At 48.1% G+C, this 22737-nt stretch overlaps 1 protein-coding gene across 2 annotated transcripts in view; it reads left to right on the top strand.

The window, feature by feature from the left end:
- The window catches only part of GPSM2 (G protein signaling modulator 2), a 397434-nt gene that overhangs the window by 149947 nt on the left and 224750 nt on the right, over positions 1 to 22737 (top strand). For both annotated transcript variants that reach the window (XM_069232396.1, XM_069232397.1), the window contains one exon: positions 18566 to 18708. In XM_069232396.1, the coding sequence (XP_069088497.1) occupies positions 18566 to 18708 (143 nt within the window). The remainder of the gene's footprint in view (positions 1 to 18565; positions 18709 to 22737) is intronic.

Below are 22737 nucleotides of genomic sequence, written 5' to 3'. Positions count from 1 at the left end.
TGTGAATGACACAATTGCACATAAAATTGATCTGCAGAAAACTGATTCTAGCAAAGAAAGCTACTTTGTCTCTCTACTTTTAAGACCGTGCCAATGATCAGGAGCAAATTGTGCAACAAGATAAGGCAAATTGCGGGGATTGTCATTTTACACTTGTTAACACTGTCTAGGCATAGGTTGCACCACCTAATTAGTATCGGGTTTAGGGCCCAAATACAACAATGTGCAACAGTGTTGCTGTGTTGTTTTGTATATTTTCATTTGAGCTCAAAACAATTTTTTTTATTAAAAATCTGCAGATTATGCAGCAGATGATGGATTATGCGTCAATTTAGGCAAATCTATAATTATGTGACAAATGTCGTGGCTGCACAATCGCACAATTCTAGTGTCCCTGATCCCCAGGCAGCAGACTAGATATGGAGAACTTCAGTCACAGCAGAAGGTGTTGTACAGCTTTGAATTGGCTCCACATACCGACCCGAACATGACTGCATACTGCCTTCCCAAAATTTCCATTCTTTTATCTATTTACAAAACTATTATACAGTGTCATAGGGAATTATGCCCCTTCAAAAACTTCAGACTTCAAACCATGCCTAGACACAAGAAAGCAGATGCCAGCCATGGACCTGCGCACAATGCGGTTTTGGTGCTTGGGCTCTGGTCACAACTCTGTCGTACAACAAGTGTGTCCTTGTGTACCTTAAAGCAAAACTCTAGATCATCCGGTACAAGAAGAGGTCCCTTTCAAATAACAGGTTGCAGCCTAGGTTATGAGCTGTTCCTGAGAATGATCTACTTCCAGTTTGTAGTTTTTGGTTAAGTTGATGTCCAGTAGCAAACACGAAATGACAGACTAAACCTCATCCCCAGGCCACCACTCTATTTTGATTAAACTTGCACCTTTTCTTTTAAGCCAGACACTGAACTCCTTTGATACAGTTGTTTCAGAAAGCATGCCTCAGCTGGTCTCGTCACAACCCATCACAATCCGTCATGGATGTAGGAAGCTGGGCTGGTGTGTGGTTAGTACCTAAGGTACTTACACCTTATACCAGGTCCAGGTATTCCCTATTAATGTAGTGTAGTCAGTGTCTAGAAGCCAGGCTCTCTAGAGGTAGCTGTGGATGAGCAGCCAAGGCTCATCTAGGAGACATGCAAAGCTCATGCAATAGTCACACAGCATGTACACACATGAAAGAAAACAGTTAATGCTACAAAAATAAAGGTAATTTATTTTAGTCACACAATTACCAAAAACTACTAGATAGACAACACGCCAATAGGAGGTAAGTAACACACTAAATATGTACACTAGTGCAAGGAAATGCCTCCTTGGCATGGTTACCCCCTGACCTTTTGCCTTTGCTGATGCTATGTTTTGATTTGAAAGTGTGCTGAGGCCTGCTAACCAGGCCCCAGCACCAGTGTTCTTTCCCTAACCTGTACTTTTGTTTTCACAATTGGCACAACCTGGCATCCAGGTAAGTTCCTTGTAACTGGTACCCCTGGTACCAAGGGCCCTGATGCCAGGGTAGGTCTCTAAGGGCTGCAGCATATCTTATGCCACCCTGGGGGCCCCTCACTCAGCACAGACACACTGCTTGCCAGCTTGTGTGTGCTGGTGAGGACAAAACGAGTAAGTCGACATGGCACTCCCCTCAGGGTGCCATGCCAACCTAACACTGCCTATGCAGTATAGATAAGTCACCCCTCTAGCAGGCCTTACAGCCCTAAGGCAGGGTGCACTACACCAAACAAAGCCTGCACTGGGTGGAGATGCTCATCACCTCCCCCTTGCAGGAGCTGTAACACCTGGCGGTGAGCCTCAAAGGCTCACCCCCTTTGTTCCAGCACCACAGGGCATTCCAGCTAGTGGAGTTGCCCGCCCCCTCCGGCCACGGCCCCACTTTTGGCGGCAAGGCCGGAGGAGATAATGAGAAAAACAAGGAGGAGTCACTGACCAGTCAGAACAGCCCCTAAGGCAACCTGAGCTGAAGTGACTCTGACTTTTAGGAATCCTCCATCTTGCAGATGGAGGATCCCTCCAATAGGGATAGGAATGTGACCCCCTCCCCTTGGGAGGAGCCACAAAGAGGGTGTAGCCACCCTCAGGGCCAGTAGCCATTGGCTACTGCCCTCACTGACCTAAACACACCCCTAAATTCTGTATTTAGGGGCTCCCCTGAACCTAGGAACTCAGATTCCTGCAACCTAAGAAGAAGAGGACTGCTGAGCTGAAAAACCCTGCAGAGAAGACAGAGACACCAACTGCTTTGGCCCCAGCCCTACTGGCCTGTCTCCCCCCTTCGGAAGAAAACTGCTCCAGTGACGCTTTCTCCAGGACCAGCGACCTCTGAATCCTCAGAGGACTGCCCTGCTCTAAAAGGACCAAGAAACTCCCAAGAACAGCGGTCCTGTTCACCCGAGACTGCAACTTTGTTTCCAAAGAAGCAACTTAAAGACAACTGCATTTCCCGCCAGAAGCGTGAGACTTGCTACTCTGCACCCGACGCCCCCGGCTCGACTTGTGGAGGAACAACACTTCAGGGAGGACTCCCCGGCGACTCCGAGACTGTGGGTAACCAGATTTGTCCCCCATGAGTCCCCACAGCGACGCCTGCAGAGGGAATCCCGAGGCTCCCCCTGACTGTGACTGCCTGACTCCCAGATCCCGACACCTGGAAAAGACCCTGCACCCGCAGCCCCCAGGACCTGAAAGATCGGAACTCCAGTGCAGGAGTGACCCCCAGGAGGCCCTCTCCCTTGCCCAGGTGGTGGCTACCCCAAGTAGCCCTCCCCCCCCCTTGCCTGCCTGCATCGCTGAAGAGACCCCTTGGTCTCCCATTGATTATCATTGAAAACCCGACGTGTGTTTGCACACTGCACCTGGCCGCCCCAGTGCTGCTGAGGGTGTACTTTCTGTGCTGACTCTTGTCCCCCCCCCCCCCCGGTGCCCTACAAAACCCCCCTGGTCTGCCCTCCGAAGACGCGGGTACTTACCTGCTGGCAGACTGGAACCGGGGCACCCCCTTCTCCATTGAAGCCTAGGTGTTTTGGGCACCACTTTGAACTCTGCGCCTGACCGGCCCTGAGCTGCTGGTGTGGTAACTTTGGGGTTGCTCTGAACCCCCAACGGTGGGCTACCTTGGACCCAAACTTGAACCCCGTAGGTGGTTTACTTACCTGCAAGAACTAACAATTACTTCCCTCCCCTAGGAACTGTGAAAATTGCACTGTCTAGTTTTAAAATAGCTATATGTGTTTTATTTGAAAAGTATATATGCTATTGTGATTATTCAAAGTTCCTAAAGTACTTACCTGCAATACCTTTCATACAAAGTATTACATGTAGAATTTGAACCTGTGGTTCTTAAAATAAACTAAGAAAATATATTTTTCTATACAAAAACTTATTGGCCTGGAATTGTCTTTGTGTGTTCCTCATTTATTGCCTGTGTATATGTACAACAAATGCTTAACACTACTCCTTTGATAAGCCTACTGCTCGACCACACTACCACAAAATAGAGCATTAGTATTATCTCTTTTTGCCACTATCTTACCTCTAAGGGGAACCCTTGGACTCTGTGCATACTATTCCTTACTTTGAAATAGTGCATACAGAGCCAACTTCCTACATTGGTGGATCAGCGGTGGGGTACAAGAATTTGCATTTTCTGGACTACTTAGCCAATACCTGATCACACGACAAATTCCAAAAATTGTCATTAGAAATTGATTTTTGCAATTTGAACTATTTTTCTAAATTATTAAAAGTCCTGCTAGGGCCTTGTGTTAGTCCCTGTTAGCATTTATTTTAGAGTTTAAAAGTTTTGTGAAAGTTTGAATTAGATTCTAGAACTAGTTTTAGATTCTTAAAAAGTATTCCAACTTTTAGAAACATAATGTCTAGTGCAGAGATGAATGTGGAGGAACTCGACCTCACACCTTACCTCCATCTTAAGATGAGGGAGCTAAGGTCACTCTGCAACCTAAAGAAAATCACAATTGGCTCAAGACCCTACAAACAACAGCTCCAGGAGCTTTTGGCAGAGTTTGAAAAAGCCAACCCCTCTGGGGATGACAACCCAGAGGATGATGATAGTGAACTGGAGGAGAATTCCCCCCTTCCAGTCCTAATTAGGGAACCCAGGGACACTCAATCCCTGATTCCAAATGTGATAGTCAGAGATGCTGCTTCCCTCACAGGAGGGGCCAGCACCTCTGAAGTCACTGAGGATAGCCTCAGTGAAGAGGACCTCCTGCTAGCCAGGATGGCCAAAAGATTGGCTTTGGAAAGACAGATCCTAGCCACAGAAAGGGAAAGACAAGAGATGGGCCTAGGTCTCATCAATGGTGGCAGCAACATAAATAGGGTTAGAGATTCTCCTGACATGTTGAAAATCCCTAAAGGGATTGTAACTAAATATGAAAATGGTGATGACATCGCCAAATGGTTCACAGCTTTTGAGAGGGCTTGTGTAACCAGAAAAGTAAGCAAATCTTACTGGGGTGCTCTCCTTTGGGAAATGTTCACTGGAAAGTGTAGGGATAGACTCCTCACACTCTCTGGAAAAGATGCAGAATCTTATGACCTCATGAAGGGAACCCTGATTGAGGGCTTTGGATTCTCCACTGAGGAGTATAGGATTAGATTCAGGGGGGCTCAAAAATCCTCGAGCCAGACCTGGGTTGATTTTGTGGACTACTCAGTGAAAACACTGGATGGTTGGATTCAAGGCAGTGGTGTAAATGGTTATGATGGGCTGTACAATTTATTTGTGAAAGAACACCTGTTAAGTAATTGTTTCAATGATAAACTGCATCAGCGTCTGGTAGACCTAGGACCAATTTCTCCCCAAGAATTGGGAAAGAAGGCGGACCATTGGGTCAAGACTAGGGTGACCAAGACTTTCACAGGGGGTGACCAAAAGAAAGGGGTCACAAAACCTCCCCAGGGGAAAGGTATTGAGACGTCCAAAAACAAAAATAGTAAAGAGTCTTCTACAGGCCCCCAAAAACCTGCACAGGAGGGTTGTCCCAGAGCCTCTTCACAAAAGAAGTTTGGGTTCAAGGGTAAAAACTTGGATCCCAAAAAGGCCTGGTGTCGTAGCTGTAATCAACCTGGACACCAAACTGGAGACAAGGCCTGTCCCAAGAAAAGTACCACTTCTAACTCCACTCCAGCTAACACTGGAATGGCTAGTCTCCAAGTGGGATCAACAGTGTTCCCAGAGCAAATCAGGTGTCACACTGAAGCTACATTAGTCTCTGAGGGTGGGGTGGATTTAGCCACACTGGCTGCCTGGCCTCCTAACATGCAAAAATACAGGCAGCAGCTCTTAATCAATGGGACAAGTGTAGGAGGCCTGAGGGATACAGGTGCCAGTGTCACCATGGTGACAGAGAAACTGGTTTCCCCTGGTCAATACCTGGCTGGACAAACTTATCCAGTCACCAATGCTGACAATCAAACTAAAGTACATCCCATGGCTATGGTAACTTTAGAGTGGGGAGGGGGTCAATGGCCTGAAACAGGTGGTGGTCTCCTCAAATATCCTAGTAGACTGTTTGCTTGGAAATGACCTGGAGTCCTCAGCATGGGCTGAGGTAGAACTGAAAACCCATGCAGCCATGCTGGGTATCCCTGAAGTGGTGTGTGTCAAGACAAGGGCACAGTGCAAGGCTCAGGGTGAAAAAATAGAGCTGGAGTCTGGAAGAAGGGCCCAGCCTACCAAGAGGAAAGGAAAGACAACTGGGAAACCAGCTGCAACACAACAACAAAAAGAGAACCTCTCTTCTCAGGAAGAAGTTCTGCCCTCTGAGGGAACTGAGCCTATGGAGTTGGAACCTTATCAGGTTGAGCTCTTATGCCCAGGGGGACCCTCAGGGGAGCAGTTGTGTAAGGGGCAAAAAACCTGTCCCTCTCTTGAAGGCCTTAGGCAGCAAGCTGCTGAAGAGTCCAATGGCAAGAAAACTAGAATACATAGGGTCTATTGGGAAGATGGACTCCTGTAAACTGAGGCAAGAGATCCCAAACCTGGTGCCACTAGGAGAGTGGTAGTGCCTCAGGAGTTCAGAGAGTTCATACTGACCTTAGCCCATGATATTCCCCTTGCTGGGCATTTGGGACAAACCAAGACGTGGGAGAGACTAGTCAACCACTTCTACTGGCCCAACATGTCCCAGAAAGTCAAGGAGTTTTGTGTCTCCTGCACCACCTGTCAAGCCAGTGGTAAGACAGGTGGACATCCAAAGGCCCCCCTCATTCCACTTCCAGTGGTGGGGGTCCCCTATGAAAGAGTGGGTGTGGACATAGTGGGTCCACTTGAACCTCCCACAGCCTCAGGGAACATGTACATACTAGTAGTAGTGGATCATGCTACTAGATACCCTTAAGCTATTCCCCTTAGGTCGACTACTGCCCCTGCAGTAGCCAAGGCCCTCATTGGTATCTTTACCAGAGTGGGCTTCCCTAAGGAGGTGGTGTCTGACAGAGGTACCAATTTCATGTCAGCATACCTGAAACACATGTGGAATGAGTGTGGAGTGACTTATAAATTCACTACACCCTATCATCCACAAACTAATGGCCTTGTTGAGAGATTCAACAAGACATTAAAAGGCATGATCATGGGGCTCCCTGAAAAACTCAAAAGGAGATGGGATGTTCTCTTGCCATGTCTGCTTTTCGCTTACAGACAGGTGCCTCAGAAGGGAGTAGAGTTCTCACCCTTTGAACTTCTGTTTGGCCACCCTGTAAGGGGACCACTAGCTCTTGTGAAAGGAGGCTGGGAGAGACCTCTTCATGAGCCTAAACAAGACATAGTGGACTATGTACTTGGCCTACGTTCAAGGATGGCAGAGTACATGGAAAAGGCAAGTAAAAACCTCGGGGCCAGCCAACAGCTCCAGAAGTTTTGGTATGACCAAAAGGCTGAAATGGTTGAATTTCAACCAGGGCAGAAAGTCTGGGTTTTGGAGCCTGTGGCTCCCAGGGCACTTCAGGACAGATGGAGTGGCCCTTACCCAGTGCTAGAGAAGAAGAGTCAGGTCACCTCCTGGTGGACCTAGGCACTAGCAGGTGCCCCAAGAGGGTGATCCATGTGAACTGCCTAAAGCTCTTCCATGATAGGGCTGATGTGAATCTGTTTATGGTAACAGATGAGGACCAGGAAGCTGAGAGTGAACCTCTCCCTGATCTCCTCTCATCAAACCCTAAAGATGGCTCAGTAGATGGAGTGATCTACTCAGACACCCTCTCTAGCCAACAGCAATCTGACTGTAGGAAGGTCCTGCAACAGTTTGCTGAGCTCTTTTCCCTAACCCCTGGTCAGACACAGCTGTGTACCCATGATGTGGACACAGGAGACAGCATGCCTGTCAAAAACAAAATATTCAGACAGTCTGACCAAGTTAAGGAAAGCATCAAGGTGGAAGTCCACAAGATGCTGGAATTGGGAGTCATTGAGCACTCTGATAGCCCCTGGGCTAGCCCAGTGGTCTTAGTCCCCAAACCTCACACCAAAGATGGAAAGAGAGAGATGAGGTTTTGTGTGGACTACAGAGGACTTAATTCTGTTACCAAGACAGATGCCCATCCCATTCCAAGGGCTGCTGAACTGATTGACAAATTAGGTGCTGCCAAATTCTTAAGTACCTTTGACTTAACAGCAGGGTACTGGCAAATCAAAATGGCACCTGGAGCAAGAGAAAAGACCGCATTCTCCACACCTGATGGGCATTATCAGTTTACTGTTATTCCCTTTGGTTTAAAGAATGCCCCTGCCACCTTCCAAAGGTTGGTGAATCAAGTCCTTGCTGGCTTAGAGTCCTTTAGTGCAGCTTATCTTGACGATATTGCTGTCTTTAGCTCCAACTGGCAGGATCACCTGGTCCACCTGAAGAAGGTTTTGAAGGCTCTGCAATCAGCAGGCCTCTCTATCAAGGCATCCAAATGCCAGATAAGGCAGGGAACTGTGGTTTACTTGGGACACCTTGTAGGTGGAGGCCAAGTTCAGCCACTCCAGCCTAAGATCCAGACTATTCTGGACTGGGCAGCTCCAAAAACCCAGACTCAAGTCAGGGCATTCCTTTTCTTGACTGGGTATTACAGGAGGTTTGTGAAGGGATATGGATCCATAGTGACAGCCCTCACAGAACTTACCTCCAAGAAAATGCCCAAGAAGGTAAACTAGACTGTAGAATGCCAACAGGCCTTTGACACCCTGAAACAAGCAATGTGCACAGCACCAGTTCTAAAAGCTCCAGATTACTCCAAGCAGTTCATTGTGCAGACAGATGCCTCTGAACATGGGATAGGGGCAGTTTTGTCCCAAACAAATGATGATGGCCTTGACCAGCCTGTTGCTTTCATTAGCAGGAGTTTACTCCCCAGGGAGCAGCGTTGGAGTGCCATTGAGAGGGAGGCCTTTGCTGTGGTTTGGTCCCTGAAGAAGCTGAGACCATACCTCTTTGGTACTCACTTTGTAGTTCAAACTGACCACAGACCTCTCAGATGGCTGATGCAAATGAAAGGTGAAAATCCAAAACTGTTGAGGTGGTCCATCTCCCTACAGGGAATGGACTTTATAGTGGAACACAGACCTGGGACTGCCCATGCCAATGCAGATGGCCTTTCCAGGTTCTTCCACTTAGAAAATGAAGACTCTCTTGGGAAAGGTTAGTCTCATCCTCTTTCGTTTGTAGGGGGGTTGTGTAAGGAAATGCCTCCTTGGCATGGTTACCCCCTGACTTTTTGCCTTTGCTGATGCTATGTTTTGATTTGAAAGTGTGCTGAGGCCTGCTAACCAGGCCCCAGCACCAGTGTTCTTTCCCTAACCTGTACTTTTTTTTTCACAATTGGCACACCCTGGCATCCAGGTAAGTCCGTTGTAACTGGTACCCCTGCTACCAAGGGCCCTGATGCCAGGGTAGGTCTCTAAGGGCTGCAGCATATCTTATGCCACCCTGGGGACCCCTCACTCAGCACAGACACACTGCTTGCCAGCTTGTGTGTGCTGGTGAGGACAAAATGAGTAAGTCAACATGGCACTTCCCTCAGGGTGCCATGCCAACCTCACACTGCCTATGCAGTATAGATAAGTCACCCCTCTAGCAGGCCTTACAGCCCTAAGGCAGGGTGCACTATACCATAGGTGAGGGCACCAGTGCATGAGCACTGTGCCCCTACAGTGTCTAAGCAAAACCTTAGACACCGTAAGTGCAGGGTAGCCATAAGAGTACATGGTCTGGGAGTCTGTCAAACACGAACTCCACAGCACCATAATGGCTACACTGAAAACTGGGAAGTTTGGTATCAAACTTCTCAGCACAATAAATGGACACTGATGCCAGTGTACATTTTATTGTAACATACACCTCAGAGGGCACCTTAGAGGTGCCCCCTGAAACTTTAACCAACTACCCGTGTAGGCTGACTGGTTTTAGCAGCCTGCCACACTCGAGACATGTTGCTGGCCACATGGGGAGAGTGCCTTTGTCACTCTGTGGCTAGTAACAAAGCCTGCACTGGGTGGAGATGCTTATCACCTCCCCCTTGCAGGAGCTGTAACACCTGGCGGTGAGCCTCATAGGCTCACCCCCTTTGTTCCAGCACCACAGGGCATTCCAGCTAGTGGAGTTGCCCGCCCCCTCCGGCCACGGCCCCACTTTTGGCGGCAAGGCCGGAGGAGATAATGAGAAAAACAAGGAGGAGTCACTGACCAGTCAGGACAGCCCCTAAGGCAACCTGAGCTGAAGTGACTCTGACTTTTAGGAATCCCCCCAATAGGGATAGGAATGTGACCCCCTCCCCTTGGGATGAGGCACAAAGAGGGTGTAGCCACCCTCAGGGCTAGTAGCCGGTGGCTACTGCCCTCCCTGACCTAAACACACCCCTAAATTCTGTATTTAGGGGTTCCCCTGAACCTAGGAACTCAGATTCCTGCAATCTAAGAAGAAGAGGACTGCTGAGCTGAAAAACCCTGCAGAGAAGACGGAGACACCAACTGCTTTGGCCCCAGCCCTACCGGCCTGCCTCCCCCCTTCGGAAGAAAACTGCTCCAGCGACGCTTTCCCCAGGACCAGTGACCTCTGAATCCTCAGAGGACTGCCCTGCTCTAAAAGGACCAAGAATCTCCAGAGAACAGCGGCCCTGTTCACCCAACACTGCAACTTTGTTTCCAAAGAAGCAACTTAAAGACAACTGCATTTCCCGCCAGAAGCGTGAGACTTGCTACTCTGGACCCGACGCCCCCGGCTCGACTTGTGGAGAAACAACACTTCAGGGAGGACTCCCCGGTGACTCAGAGACTGTAAGTAACCAGATTTGTCCCCCCTGAGGCCCCACAGCGACGCCTGCAGAGGGAATCCCGAGGCTCCCCCTGACCGCGACTGCCTGACTCCCAGATCCCGACACCTGGAAAAGACCCTGCACCCGCATCCCCCAGGACCTGAAAGATCGGAACTCCAGTGCAGGATTGACCCCCAGGAGGCCCTCTCCCTTGCCCAGGTGGTGGCTACCCCGAGGAGCCCCCCCTTGCCTGCCTGCATCGCTGAAGAGACCCCTTGGTCTCCCATTGATTATCATTGAAAACCCGACGTGTGTTTGCACACTGCACCCAGCCGCCCCCGTGCTGCTGAGGGTGTACTTTCTGTGCTGACTCGTGTGTCTCTCTCACACACACCATCCCAAGTCCCAACCCCCCCCGGTGCCCTACAAAACCCCCCTGGTCTCCGAAGACGCGGGTACTTACCTGCTGGCAGACTGGAACCGGGGCACCCCCTTCTCCATTGAAGCCTAGGTGTTTTGGGCACCACTTTGAACTCTGCACCTGACCGGCCCTGAGCTGCTGGTGTGGTAACTTTGGGGTTGCTCTGAACCCCCAACGGTGGGCTACCTTGGACCCAAACTTGAACCCCGTAGGTGGTTTACTTACCTGCAAGAACTAACAATTACTTCCCTCCCCTAGGAACTGTGAAAATTGCACTGTCTAGTTTTAAAATAGCTATATGTGTTTTATTTGAAAAGTATATATGCTATTGTGATTATTCAAAGTTCCTAAAGTACTTACCTGCAGTACCTTTCATACAAAGTATTACATGTAGAATTTGAACCTGTGGTTCTTAAAATAAACTAAGAAAATATATTTTTCTATACAAAAACCTATTGACCTGGAATTGTCTCCGAGTGTGTGTTCCTCATTTATTGCCTGTGTGTATGTACAACAAATGCTTAACACTACTCCTTTGATAAGCCTACTGCTCGACCACACTACCACAAAATAGAGCATTAGTATTATCTCTTTTTGCCACTATCTTACCTCTAAGGGGATCCCTTGGACTCTGTGCATACTATTCCTTACTTTGAAATAGTGCATACAAAGCCAACGTCCTACAACTAGTAATCATAAACAGGCATAAATAGCAATAGAAAATGTGGTAATAGCAATAGACAATAGTGCCCCATGGGTAGCCCAAAACATATACTAAAAAAATTGAATGCTACTGCAGGACCCCAACTAGGTAAGTGGAATCTGTAGAAGGGAGGTAGGGGAACCCTAAATATAAGTACCTTAGTGCCCTCCAGCGACCAGGAAGAAAGGAGTAAGTCACACCACTTAAAGAACTAAAAAGAAGAATAATGCAACACCCAGACAAGACTGCAAGAAACCAGTGGTGGATTCCTGAAGAGGAAGAGCTGAAAAAGAAGGGGACCAACCCAGAATTCATAGGAGGGTTCCGCGGCTTGGCAGGAGCCACTACCCACACACCTGTGGTTGCAGGAGTTAGTCGACTGTAGGACAAAGACTGTCAGCAGTGCAGCCCTGGAGTCTGTGAAGAGTCATACTGCAAGAAACATACATCCCATACTAGGTCCAAGACGGATAGGATCTAAGACAAAATGATTCTAAATTTTCCCGCCTCCACAAAGATATTCAATGGGAAAAAGACCAGTGTAGGCCTGAAGCCCCAATTTTTATAAGGATAAGAAAGTGGCATGAATAGCGTTCTTCTACTTTCTTTCTTTCTACCTGTTTTATGTCACCCTTAAAGAGTAAAAGATTTACTCACCGAGTCAGGATGGTCAAGAACTCCTCCGATATTTGTACTAGAGTGGGAGGAAGATGGGGTGGAAATGAAATGAAAAGTCAGGCAAAGCCACTTTGAAAAATCTCTAACACCCAATTGTCAGGTGTAAGGAAACAAATGTTTAATTCTTTCTCCCACTGGTGGATCCAGTCGCAGTTCCAGTGGCCAGAAGTCAAAGTAGAGGTTGCAAAGGAGTTTTGCTGGAATATTCCAAGTCGAATCTGAGGACCCACCCAAGAGCGTGACCCTAAATAGCCATGGAAGGGCGATTGGGCACCTAGCCAGGTAACCACCTATCAGGAGGAGGCTCTGACATCCTCTCCGACCAGGCCACTCAGATGCTCCCAGAGGCCTTTCCCCACCTTGGATTCAAAATAGCAGAAACAAGGGACCCTCCGGAGGAGCTCCAGGCACCACCCCTGGGGTGGTGATGGACAGGAGAGTGATCACTCTCCTTTCCATTGTCCAGTTTCGCGCCAGAGAAGGCACTGGAGATCCCTGAACCGGTACAGACTGGTTTATGCAAGGAGGGCACCAAATGTGCCCTTCAAAGCATACCAGAGGCTACCCCTCCCAAGCCATGCAACACCTATTTCCAAAGGGAGAAGGTGTTACCGCCCCCTTCCAGAGGAAATCCTTTGTTCTGCCTTCCTGGGCTTGAGCTGGTCAAGCAGCAGGAGGGCAGAAATCTGTCTGAGTGGTCCTTTAAGGACCCCCTAGAGTGCATGGATTCATTCTTCCAATACTGGCAACATATTGGGGTATGATTCCGAGATGTTTGGTACCAAAGATGTATAGATTCGGAGTTACTTTATGTAGCTGGGCATAGGTAGTGACCTATGTCCAGTACAGACGTAAAATGGTATCCATGCACTCACGAAGTCCATGAAAATGGAGCTGGAGTTCGTGGGGGCACCTCTGCTCATGCAGGGGTGCCCTCACACACGGGTACTTGCACCCTGCCCTCTGGGCTGAGAGGGCCTACCATAGCGGTGACTTACAGTGACCTGGTGTGGTGCCCTGTAGTGAAAAGGGTGCATGCACACTTTCATGCAGGCTGCAATGGCAGGCCTGTAGACACTTTGCTTGGGCTCCCCATGGGTGGCATAATACATGCTGCAGCCCATGGGGGGGGACCCCTGGTACCCCAATGCCATGGGTACCATATACTAGGAACTTACAAGGGGCCACCAGTATGCCAAATGTTGGGTTTATGTGGTCCAAGCAACCATGTTCAAGGGGAGAGAGCATAGTCACTGGGATCCTGGTTAGCAAGATCCCATTGCACAGTCAAAACACACTGACAGGCAAATATGGGGGTAACCATGCCAGAAAGAGGGTACTTTCCTACAGTGCACGTCATTTCAGATAGCGGCTGCTGGGCCTCATGGTGTCTTGCATCCTGCTGGTAAAACATGCCAGATGGTATATGTGGGCTCTGCAGTAAGACCTGAAGTTCCATTGGGTGCAGAATCAGGGAAATCTCTCTGACATGATCCAGATCCCAGAGGCAACCGTGAAGGACCTGAAGTGGTGGTTAGCGAACTGCGAATGGGTCAAAGGCAGTCTTGTTTCCCTTCCCCAACCAGACCTCAAAGTAGTGACAGACGTGTCACTCCTGGGATGGGTTGGCCATCTGGGAGAGGTGAAGCTCAGAGGAGTCTGGTCTCCAGCGGAATCCAGACTCCACATAAGCATGTTGGAGCTCAGGGCAATCTGACTAGTGTTGAAAGCATTTCTTCTCTGTGACTAAGGTAACTTAGTGCAGGTGTTCACGGGCAACATCACTGCCATATGGTACTGCAACAAGCAGGGCGGAGTAGTCGTGGACCGTGCATCTCTGGACATGGCTGGAACAGCAGGACATAACTCTGGTGGTTCAACACCTGGCAGGTTTTCTGAATGCCAGGGTTGTCAAACTCTGTCGTCCATGCCTAGCGAGTGGCATCTCCATTCGGAGGTGGTGCAAGGTTTCTTTCAGCAGTTGGAAGAGCCTTGGTTAGATCTATTCGCCTCTGAAGAGAATGCGCAATGCCAGCAGTTTTGCACGTTGGAATTTCCAAGACGGCACTTGCTTGGCAATGCTTTTCATCGCAAGTGGCGCTCATGCCTACCGTACACCTTGCCGCCCTTGCCACTCCTGCCCAGAGTTTTCACGAAGATCTAGAACGACCGGGCCCAGGTAATCCTTGTGGCTCTGGACGTGGCATGGAGGATCTGGTATCCCAAGATTCTGGAAATGTGCCTTGATCCTCCGATCAAGCTGCCCCTTTGGGACAATCTTTTGTCACAGCAGCAGAGGAGGGTGCTCCACCTGAACCTGTCAACTCTGCTCTTTCATGCTTGGAGATTGCGCTGCAGCAGTTGACATTATCCGACCTTTCTCCCGAAGTCTGTAATGTTATCTTGGCAGTAAAGGCGTTCTCCACAAAAACAGTATATGCCTGCCGTTGGCAAAGATTTGTAAGATATTGTACAGAGAAGTCTATAGATCCTCTCTCTGCTTCTCTAGCTGATACTCTTCTCTTCATTCTTTCTCTTGCCCAGCAGGGTTCCTCTCGGAGGACACTGAATGGCTATCTCTCTGCTTTATCAGCCTTTCTGTGGCTGCCTGATCAACCCCTCTCTTGTCAAGTCCCCTATTGTAAATAGGTTTCTTAAAGGGCTTGCAAATATGTTTCCACCTACGCCCAATTCCATTCCTCAGTGGGATATCAGTATAGTTTCCACATACATCATGTACTTTCCTTTCAAGCCATTGCAGACTTGTCCTCCAGCTTCTCACCATCAAGACAGCCTTCTTAGTGGCAATAACATCTTCCCGGAGGGTGAGTGAGATACGGGCATTATCATCTCAGCTGACACATCTCACACTATTTCCAGAAAAGGTAGTGCTGCGAACCTGTGCCTCTTTTCTTTCTAAGGTGGTGACCCCATTCCACCTGGGTCAAACTGTCACCTTGCCCACCTTCTTTGCTCCCCCACATCCCTCTAAGGAAGAGGAGTGACTTCATTGGCTGGACTCAAAAAGAGTGTTGTCATTGTACTTTGACTGCACAAAAGAGTTCCGGGTGGACGACCAACTCTTTGTGGGGTATGTGGAAGCAAAGAAGGTACTGGCAGTACAGAAGAGTACCATTTCACGCTGGGTTGTTCTCTGTATTATCTGCTACGCCCTGGGTGGGAAGCAACCTCCCCAAGGCTTGCAGGCTCATTCCACCAGGGGAAAAGCTGTGACAATGACACTAGCAAGTGAAGTCCCAGTCCTGGACATCTGCCAGGCAGCAACGTGGGCATCCCTACACACACATTTGACAAACACCACTGCCTGGACAGTCTGGTCCAAAGGGACAGACATTTCACCTGTTAGGTCCTATAGGACTTTTTAGTCAGAAGCATTATCCGCAGCCCATTGCCAGGAGAATATGGCTTGGGTATCTAATCAGAGGTAAGGAATCTGCAGCTAGAAGTATCTATCAGATGAACAAGTTACTCACCTTCGGTAACACGTTATCTGGTAGAGACTCTAGATGGCTGCAGATTCCTTACGCCCACCCATGCCTCCCTGCTCTGCGGACTTATTACTAGGGTTATTGTGATCCCTTTTTCAGCGCCCTAGTTTTGCCATGCATTGCGCCAGTTCTTTTCATGGCTCTGCGCTTCTGGTGTGGAAAGTTATGATAAAAGTTACTTATGCCTTTATGTGGCGCTTATTTAGGTGGCCGCGACGTCGCTTCCAAAACCACGCGGAGCCGAATGGAGCCACCCAATAGTGCGCAAGAAGTATTGCTGAGCAAAAATTTCCAGATCCAGCCAGATGCCTGGGGAAATCAAAAGTATGGAATCTGCAGCTAGATAGTCTCTACCAGATAATGCATTACCAAGGTAAGTAACTTTGTCTTTCTTCCTAAAGCCTGACCCTTCAGTCCATAAATAAAGTTGGTTTACTGGACAAATGCACACATGTTCTGTCGGACACAGTTAGTGAGACCTTGCTGGTCATCCAGAAGATCTCCTTTTTCTGGCTCAGGCAATACATCATGGAAAACGATGCAGCAAAGTCCGTAATACTGTGTGGGCTCGGATGGTACTTATTGACTTGGCTGGGCTGTCATGCTTAGAAGGCACACACTGAAATGGTTGACCAGATTTTATGGCAATATGCAAGCATACATAACATGGGTGTCCTTCAATAAGTCTAAACTCTTTTGGGAAACTGCAGACTCAGTGAGAGGGAGATTTCAAGTCAGCCGAGCCACTGCATCCTCTTTGGGGTTACAGACATCAAAAAATCAATTTTCCCTTTAATTTAAGAAATGCAAAAGCTATTCCAGGGTGCTACCCCATCAGCATCGTCAGCCTTCCCAATCAGTGGTACAGTAGATAGTCAACCACAAGACAAGGCAGCTGGGTCTGCAGACCTCCAGTTCCTCTTCCCTTGCTGCCAAGCCAGTTCATTCTCTCCTCAGTGGCTCATGTCAGGCCAGTGGGAGAAAGGATTAAACATTTGGTTCCTTAGTCGCGATCCATTACACCTGGCAAATGGGTGTTAGAGATCATTCAAAGTGGCTTTGCCTGACTTTTCATTTAATTCCCACCCCATCTTCCTCCCACGCTAGTACGAATACGGTAGGAGCTCTTTAACATCCTGATTCAGTGAATAAATCGTTTACTCTTTAAGGGTGACATAAAACCGGTAGAACGAGAAAGCAGAAGAACGTTATTCATGCCACTTTCTTGTCCTGATAAAAACTGGGGCTTCAGGCCTACCCTGGTCCTTTTGCCATTGAATATCTTTGTGGAGGTGGGAAAATTTAGAATCATTCTGGCTTAAATCCTATCCGCCTTAGACCTAGGATGTGTGTTTCCTGCAGTACGGCTGGTGTTGCCTGCTGCTTAAGGTGGGTTAGGAATGTTTTAAATTTGTTGTGTTCCCTTTAGGCCATATCGGTATCCCAAAGATGTTCACTAAAGTGATGTCCATGATCACAGCCCTCCTTTGGAAGTTGGGAGAACACGTATTCCCATACCTCCTACGTCTGACTGGTGAGGGCGGGTTTAACACAGTCAATCATGGACCTCCTGTAGATGATAGACAAAGAAATCATTGGGTTTCACCATCACCGACCTGAAGTCCCACACAAGCCCAACACGGACAGTTCCATTCATTGGGCCAGTTCTGGACTTGTGGTGGTCAAAACCTTTTTGCCACATGCAGGGAGTCCAGACACTTAAGTTATGATCCTGATGTTTCAGGATCAGCCCTGAATCTTGGTGAGGATCGCTTTGAGGCCACTTGCCCTCATGCATCCCTCTCGTCCACACAGCCAGGTAGCACCTGCAACCCCTGCAATGGAACCTGAAATAAATCCCAGTGGGCTCAGCATTAGGCCTGACTTTCTTGACTCTATTGAGGCCTCAAGGGCATTGCTCTGGATCTGCAGTGCTGGCTATCACATGCAGCTCTTAACAGTGGGAGGCTGCTCTCCCATACTCACTCAGAGCTCACGTTAGGGACAGATTTGTTTTTGCTGGATGGTGGCTGGGGCACCAGGGTGAGATGGAGATCAGAGGACTCTGGTTTCTGGCAGAGAGCTGCCTTCGAATCTGCTGGAATTTCAGGTGATCTAGCTTTCCTGCTGTTCATCAAATGGAAACTAGTGCAGGTTCTCGCAGACAACCCTACTGCCAGGTAGTGCTGAGACAAGTAGGGTAGAGATTAGTCCTGGGTTATGTGCCTCTGGATGGAACAGAACATCTTGCGCTTGTAAATCACTTCTCATGGTTCTTAAATACTGGAATGGGGATGGTGGGGTGGAAGAGTGAGGGGAGGTTGGGTGTGCCTGTTCTTGATGACTGCCAAGCTGCAACATGGGACACTGGAAGGTCTGTGAGCCGGTTCCACCAAGGCCTGGGCTGCTACAACTGCATTGGCATAAGGATTACCCTTTCTTGATATCTGACAAAATGTAATATGGGTTTTGGTATATACATTCATGAAACACTTACTGCCTTGACAGCCAGGTCTGATGAGAAGACCCCTTTGCTCGCTCAGTACTGGAGAACATTTTGGTGCAAGTCCATTTCCCAGACCATCCACCCCTGGCGGTTACTGCTTTGGAATCCGTATTAAATCTTAGAACTTTGCAGTTAGATGTATCCATAAGAGCAACCAGTTATTTCCTTTCAGTAATGCACTTCCTAATCTCAGATTATTCACTGCCCTCCAGTCTCCCTGTTCCTTGAGTGGCCTCCGTAACATGTAAAAAGTTCCAAAGCTAGAGATTGGGACACTGTTGTCAATAGTTGTTCAGTGCTCTGCATCTAAGAATGGGAAAAAAGGAAAGAGACAAGAAACTGACGTTAATGTGCATGGGTGGTGGGTATATGCATCAGAAATCAATTTTGAGCTGAATAAATATTGAGTGGTTTAATAATGCTGCTTTGTTTGTTAATCTGTTTCCAGGTTGGAGAAGCACGAGCACTATATAATCTTGGAAATGTGTACCACTCTAAGGGAAAACATATTGGCTGTAATGGAAGTAATGACCCAGGGGAATTTCCAGAGGAAGTAAAGGATGCTTTGCAACAAGCTGCAGATTATTATGAGTAAGTTTAACTGTAAGGTGCACATAGAAGCCTTTATCTTATCCAAGGGCATGTTGCTTTTGGATACTTCCTCCCACCAGTCCATCATCTTGAAAATGCTCCGGACTCTGACTGGATCAGGAACCTCTTGTCTCACTTATAACTATCAGTGACTCTCTACATGGCGCTGACTAAGCTCTAACTGCGACTCTGCTTTTTCACCGGAAAAGAAGGCATTGAGCCACATAAGTTGTGTACAGATGTCAATTCACTTTTTTTCCAAACCCTTAATATGCCAATACAAAACTTTCTGTTCTTCCTGATCTAATGGTTTTCGTAACTTAGAGTTTACTGAATTTTTCCTGTCAATGATTTATTCCATGGCTTAAGGGGACCATGTTGCTACCAAAAACATCTGGCTTTTAGCCCTATCTAGTGTTGGAAACATACTTCTATTTTGGACCCTCACAGTAACTGTGCCTAGGACTAGAGCAAATGTCAGAAATGTGCCTTAATACCCCCCCAAAGCAATTAAAGAGGCTGATGTTTGCTTAGCAAAAGCTCACCAGGATGTTTCTGCCTGTTCCTTCTCGCCCCAATCAGTAAAGATGTCTCACAACCAGAAACATTATGAGGACAGATCTTCTTAATGCCAGCAGAAACCAAAAAACTAGAGGTCCTTATCCTCCGCCACGAAAATACCTCTTTCCAATGAGCATTCCTGAGGCTGGTGGCCCTTGTTCCCTGGCGTTAGAGTTGATTCTTCTGAGCTATTTACAGTTCTTGAAAAGTTGTAAGCAGAATTTTTTATCATTCTGCTTGAGTTGCAGAATTCAAGTAAGTGGTGCTTGACATTTCTAAGGCTGCTTCTCTGCTCTGTGGTTCTCTCCTGTAGCCAAGTTTTATTTGTGATATTTTACCTCTGCTCTATCTGGCAGCCCCTGTACCAGGTTCTGCACCCAAGAAGAAGCTTTTAAACAGTGACAATAGTTACAGCTGGAGACTCGTCTGCAGGATCCGTACTGAATTTGATGACAACGCTTTTGGGGCACTTCACAGACCCAACCTCCAATTGGGTGCCCCTGCAGGCCTGTTGAACTGAACAGAACTTAACCAGAGCTAGGTAAAAAGGGTTAGCATTCGATGCTCAACCATTTGCTTAACACCTCTCTTGATACAAAGGTTTGCCTGCATGGATGTCTTGTTCGGTTAAAATTATGATGCCCTTGATATGCCTGCCTTGGGTTTCCCACCAAGAAAAGATGAAAGCAGTGAGGCAGAGAACTTGCTGCCTACATGGTAAATGGTTACTCAATTGCTTGATAAACTCAAGTATGCAGGAAACTGATACTTTAAATGACATGACATGACATGGCATATCCTGCCGTCACTCCTCCTGATGGTATTATTTGTTTTTTCATTTGTTAACAAGAATTTGCAAAGTCAATAGGTCTCACCTATGCAAGAGCTATTGACTTTGACAATCTATTTTAGTCATTTAGTACAGCAGCACAGATGCTGTGCAGCATAGTTGAACGTTAGAAGAAAAAGCCTATGCTGGCCATGCCACAATTCTTTTTTTCTGGATGGAGAAGCTATGCAAGCAAGGCAGTGTGAGATGGGCGGAGCAAGCAACAACGCAAGAGTGACGGAGCGAGGAAAACAATGCAGTAGGCACAAGGCAATGAACAGAATGTGGGAGGGATGAGTCAACAAACACAGGGGAACAGGGAAGACAGCGTGAGATGGGAGGTGGTGGGGGAGGCTGAATATAAAAATGTAGGGGTGGAGCAAACAACACAGTGAGGAGAGGGCAGGGTCAACAGACAGCGAGAGGAGGGCAGGCTGGGCAAGCAGGACAAGAAACAGCAGAAGGAGGGAGGAAAAGGACAAGCACCACCAGGGATAGCGCAAGAAGGCCGAGAGGGGACAAGTAACATGCACACTTATAGAGTACTTCTACAATAAAAGTAACTCTGAAAGTGTGACCAGTTGAAAGACACTGAGCAAAAAAGCAGTATTGGGTCATGCTCCAGGTGAGGGTCAAAGCTGCATATGCTGACCAAAGACTAGCAAGCAAATGAGTGACAATAAAACCAACCAGTGGTAAGCAGTGGGCGGGCTCTAAGCCCCTTGTAAGTAAACGCAATGTCTCGCAAGCAACAGCGCAGGCACTGTATCAGGCAAGCCCTAAAAATCACTGGCAATAATATCTAAATAAGCTGAGCTGATTGCGACACATTGCCAGCTAGCTTGTTGAGATCAAAATCACCTGATAAACAAGATCTCCAATTTGCCTTTTGGTTATGCTGTACACGCTGACGATAGCTGACTTTTCTATTGGTTTGTTGCCATGCTGTGTAGCAGTGTGGCTGCTTTGCAGCACAGCTAAAAATAATAATAAAAAGGGCTATGATGCATCCAGCACTAATGCCCTTTAAAAAAATTGCACTGTCCCTCGTTTTGTCATAACACTTTTTTAAATTAGCTTTAGCTACAATTCAGATTGTTTGTGCTGCTCTACATCATGGCTACAAAATATTGCCGAAATGAATAGCTTTCGTAGGAGAGCCTTGTTGACTTTGCAAAACTGTCTAGGCAAAAGGTTCACCTCAATAGTACCAGTTTAACAACCAAATACTGAAATATACTCATCTGAAAGATGAACAGTCAACTTTTGAAGAGGGCGTTCTACCACACAGGAACACATGTTGCAGCATTTTTGTAACTTTTCATGAAAAAGTGCAGTACCTATCATTCTTCTACATGTGGTCCTGTACTCTCCAAAATACATGGGGTAGTGGAGCTGAGACCATGCACCGAAACAACATCATTGGGTTGACCTCTTTTCACACACTAAGTTTCCCTTTCTAAAGTCCTCAAGAAGAAAAGATGGCTCGGCGGCCATTTAAGGAAACCTACCAAATCCAGACATTTCTGATGGATACAACTACCTGTGGATTCCTCACCTCATGAATACTCCCATGGCGCCAGCATTCAACGGAAATCTTCTTACTAGTCTCTGCACGTCGACGAGGACGTCATTGTCTCGCACGCGACGCCGTCTGACGTCATACAGGCAATAAGAGGTCCTCGACGACGTGCGGACGTCAGTTCCCTTTTTTCCGTGCATTCGAAACGGTTATCTTCGAGGGAGCAACTGTTACTCTTGCGGTTACAGTGTATATCTTGCTGCGTACTCTTTCTCTGTGGAAATAATGTCGCAGAGAAAGTCTGGATTTAAGCCTTGTCGTGAGTGCGGAGGCAAGATGTCGGTGACGGATCCTCATTCCGATTGCCTTTGGTGTTTGAGCTCCGACCACGACGTCTCGACTTGTGATTCATGTCAGCACATGAATCCGAAGGCCCTTAAAGAACGTGAGGCGAAGCTGTTTATGGCCAAGTCAAAGGAGAAGCATCACAAGAAGTCTTCTCCAAGACATCGGCGTCATCGAGACTCCCGGCGCCGTAGAGAATCTCGGCGTCATTCAAGGGAGGCTCGTTCCAGGTCTCCGGATCGGCGCCGAAAGACATGGGAGGTCAGCCCCACGGTGACGCCGCATCCTTCGACGCCGTTGCCCTCTCCGGCGTCACCAACTTCGCCTGGACAGGCGTCGGTGATTGAGGTATTGGAGCCTCAAGTGTTTTCTCCGGCGCAGACGCCGAGGCCGGCGTCGGGGTCGCCTCCGAGACAGGCACCCCAGTATCCGGCTTTTCCCACCCCTGGAGCCGATAGTTCCGCATTCTTGAATGCGATGTATGCCATCTTCCAACAGATGGCTCCAGGGGGTGCTCCGGCTGGGCCTTTGGCCTTTTCTTGGGGTGATCCTGCGCCTCTTCGGCCGGCACCCTTTATGCCCTTTCTCCCGTTTGGGAACGTGGGCTCGGCGCCAGTGTCGGCGCCGGTGGCCGCTCCGGTGGCTTCGGAGGGATTGGCCCCAGGGATTTCCATCCCGTCGACGTCGAGATTTCGGCCTGTGACTCCGGTGGGTCCATCTGTTTCAGCTGCTCTTCAGTCGGCGCCGAAGTTACCCGTGGCGCCGGATGCGG

This window comes from Pleurodeles waltl, chromosome 4_2 (assembly GCF_031143425.1).
Source record: "Pleurodeles waltl isolate 20211129_DDA chromosome 4_2, aPleWal1.hap1.20221129, whole genome shotgun sequence".
Lineage (NCBI taxonomy): Eukaryota > Metazoa > Chordata > Amphibia > Caudata > Salamandridae > Pleurodeles > Pleurodeles waltl.
Note: the sequence above shows the minus strand (reverse complement) of the source record. Positions and strands in the feature narration are given on the sequence as shown.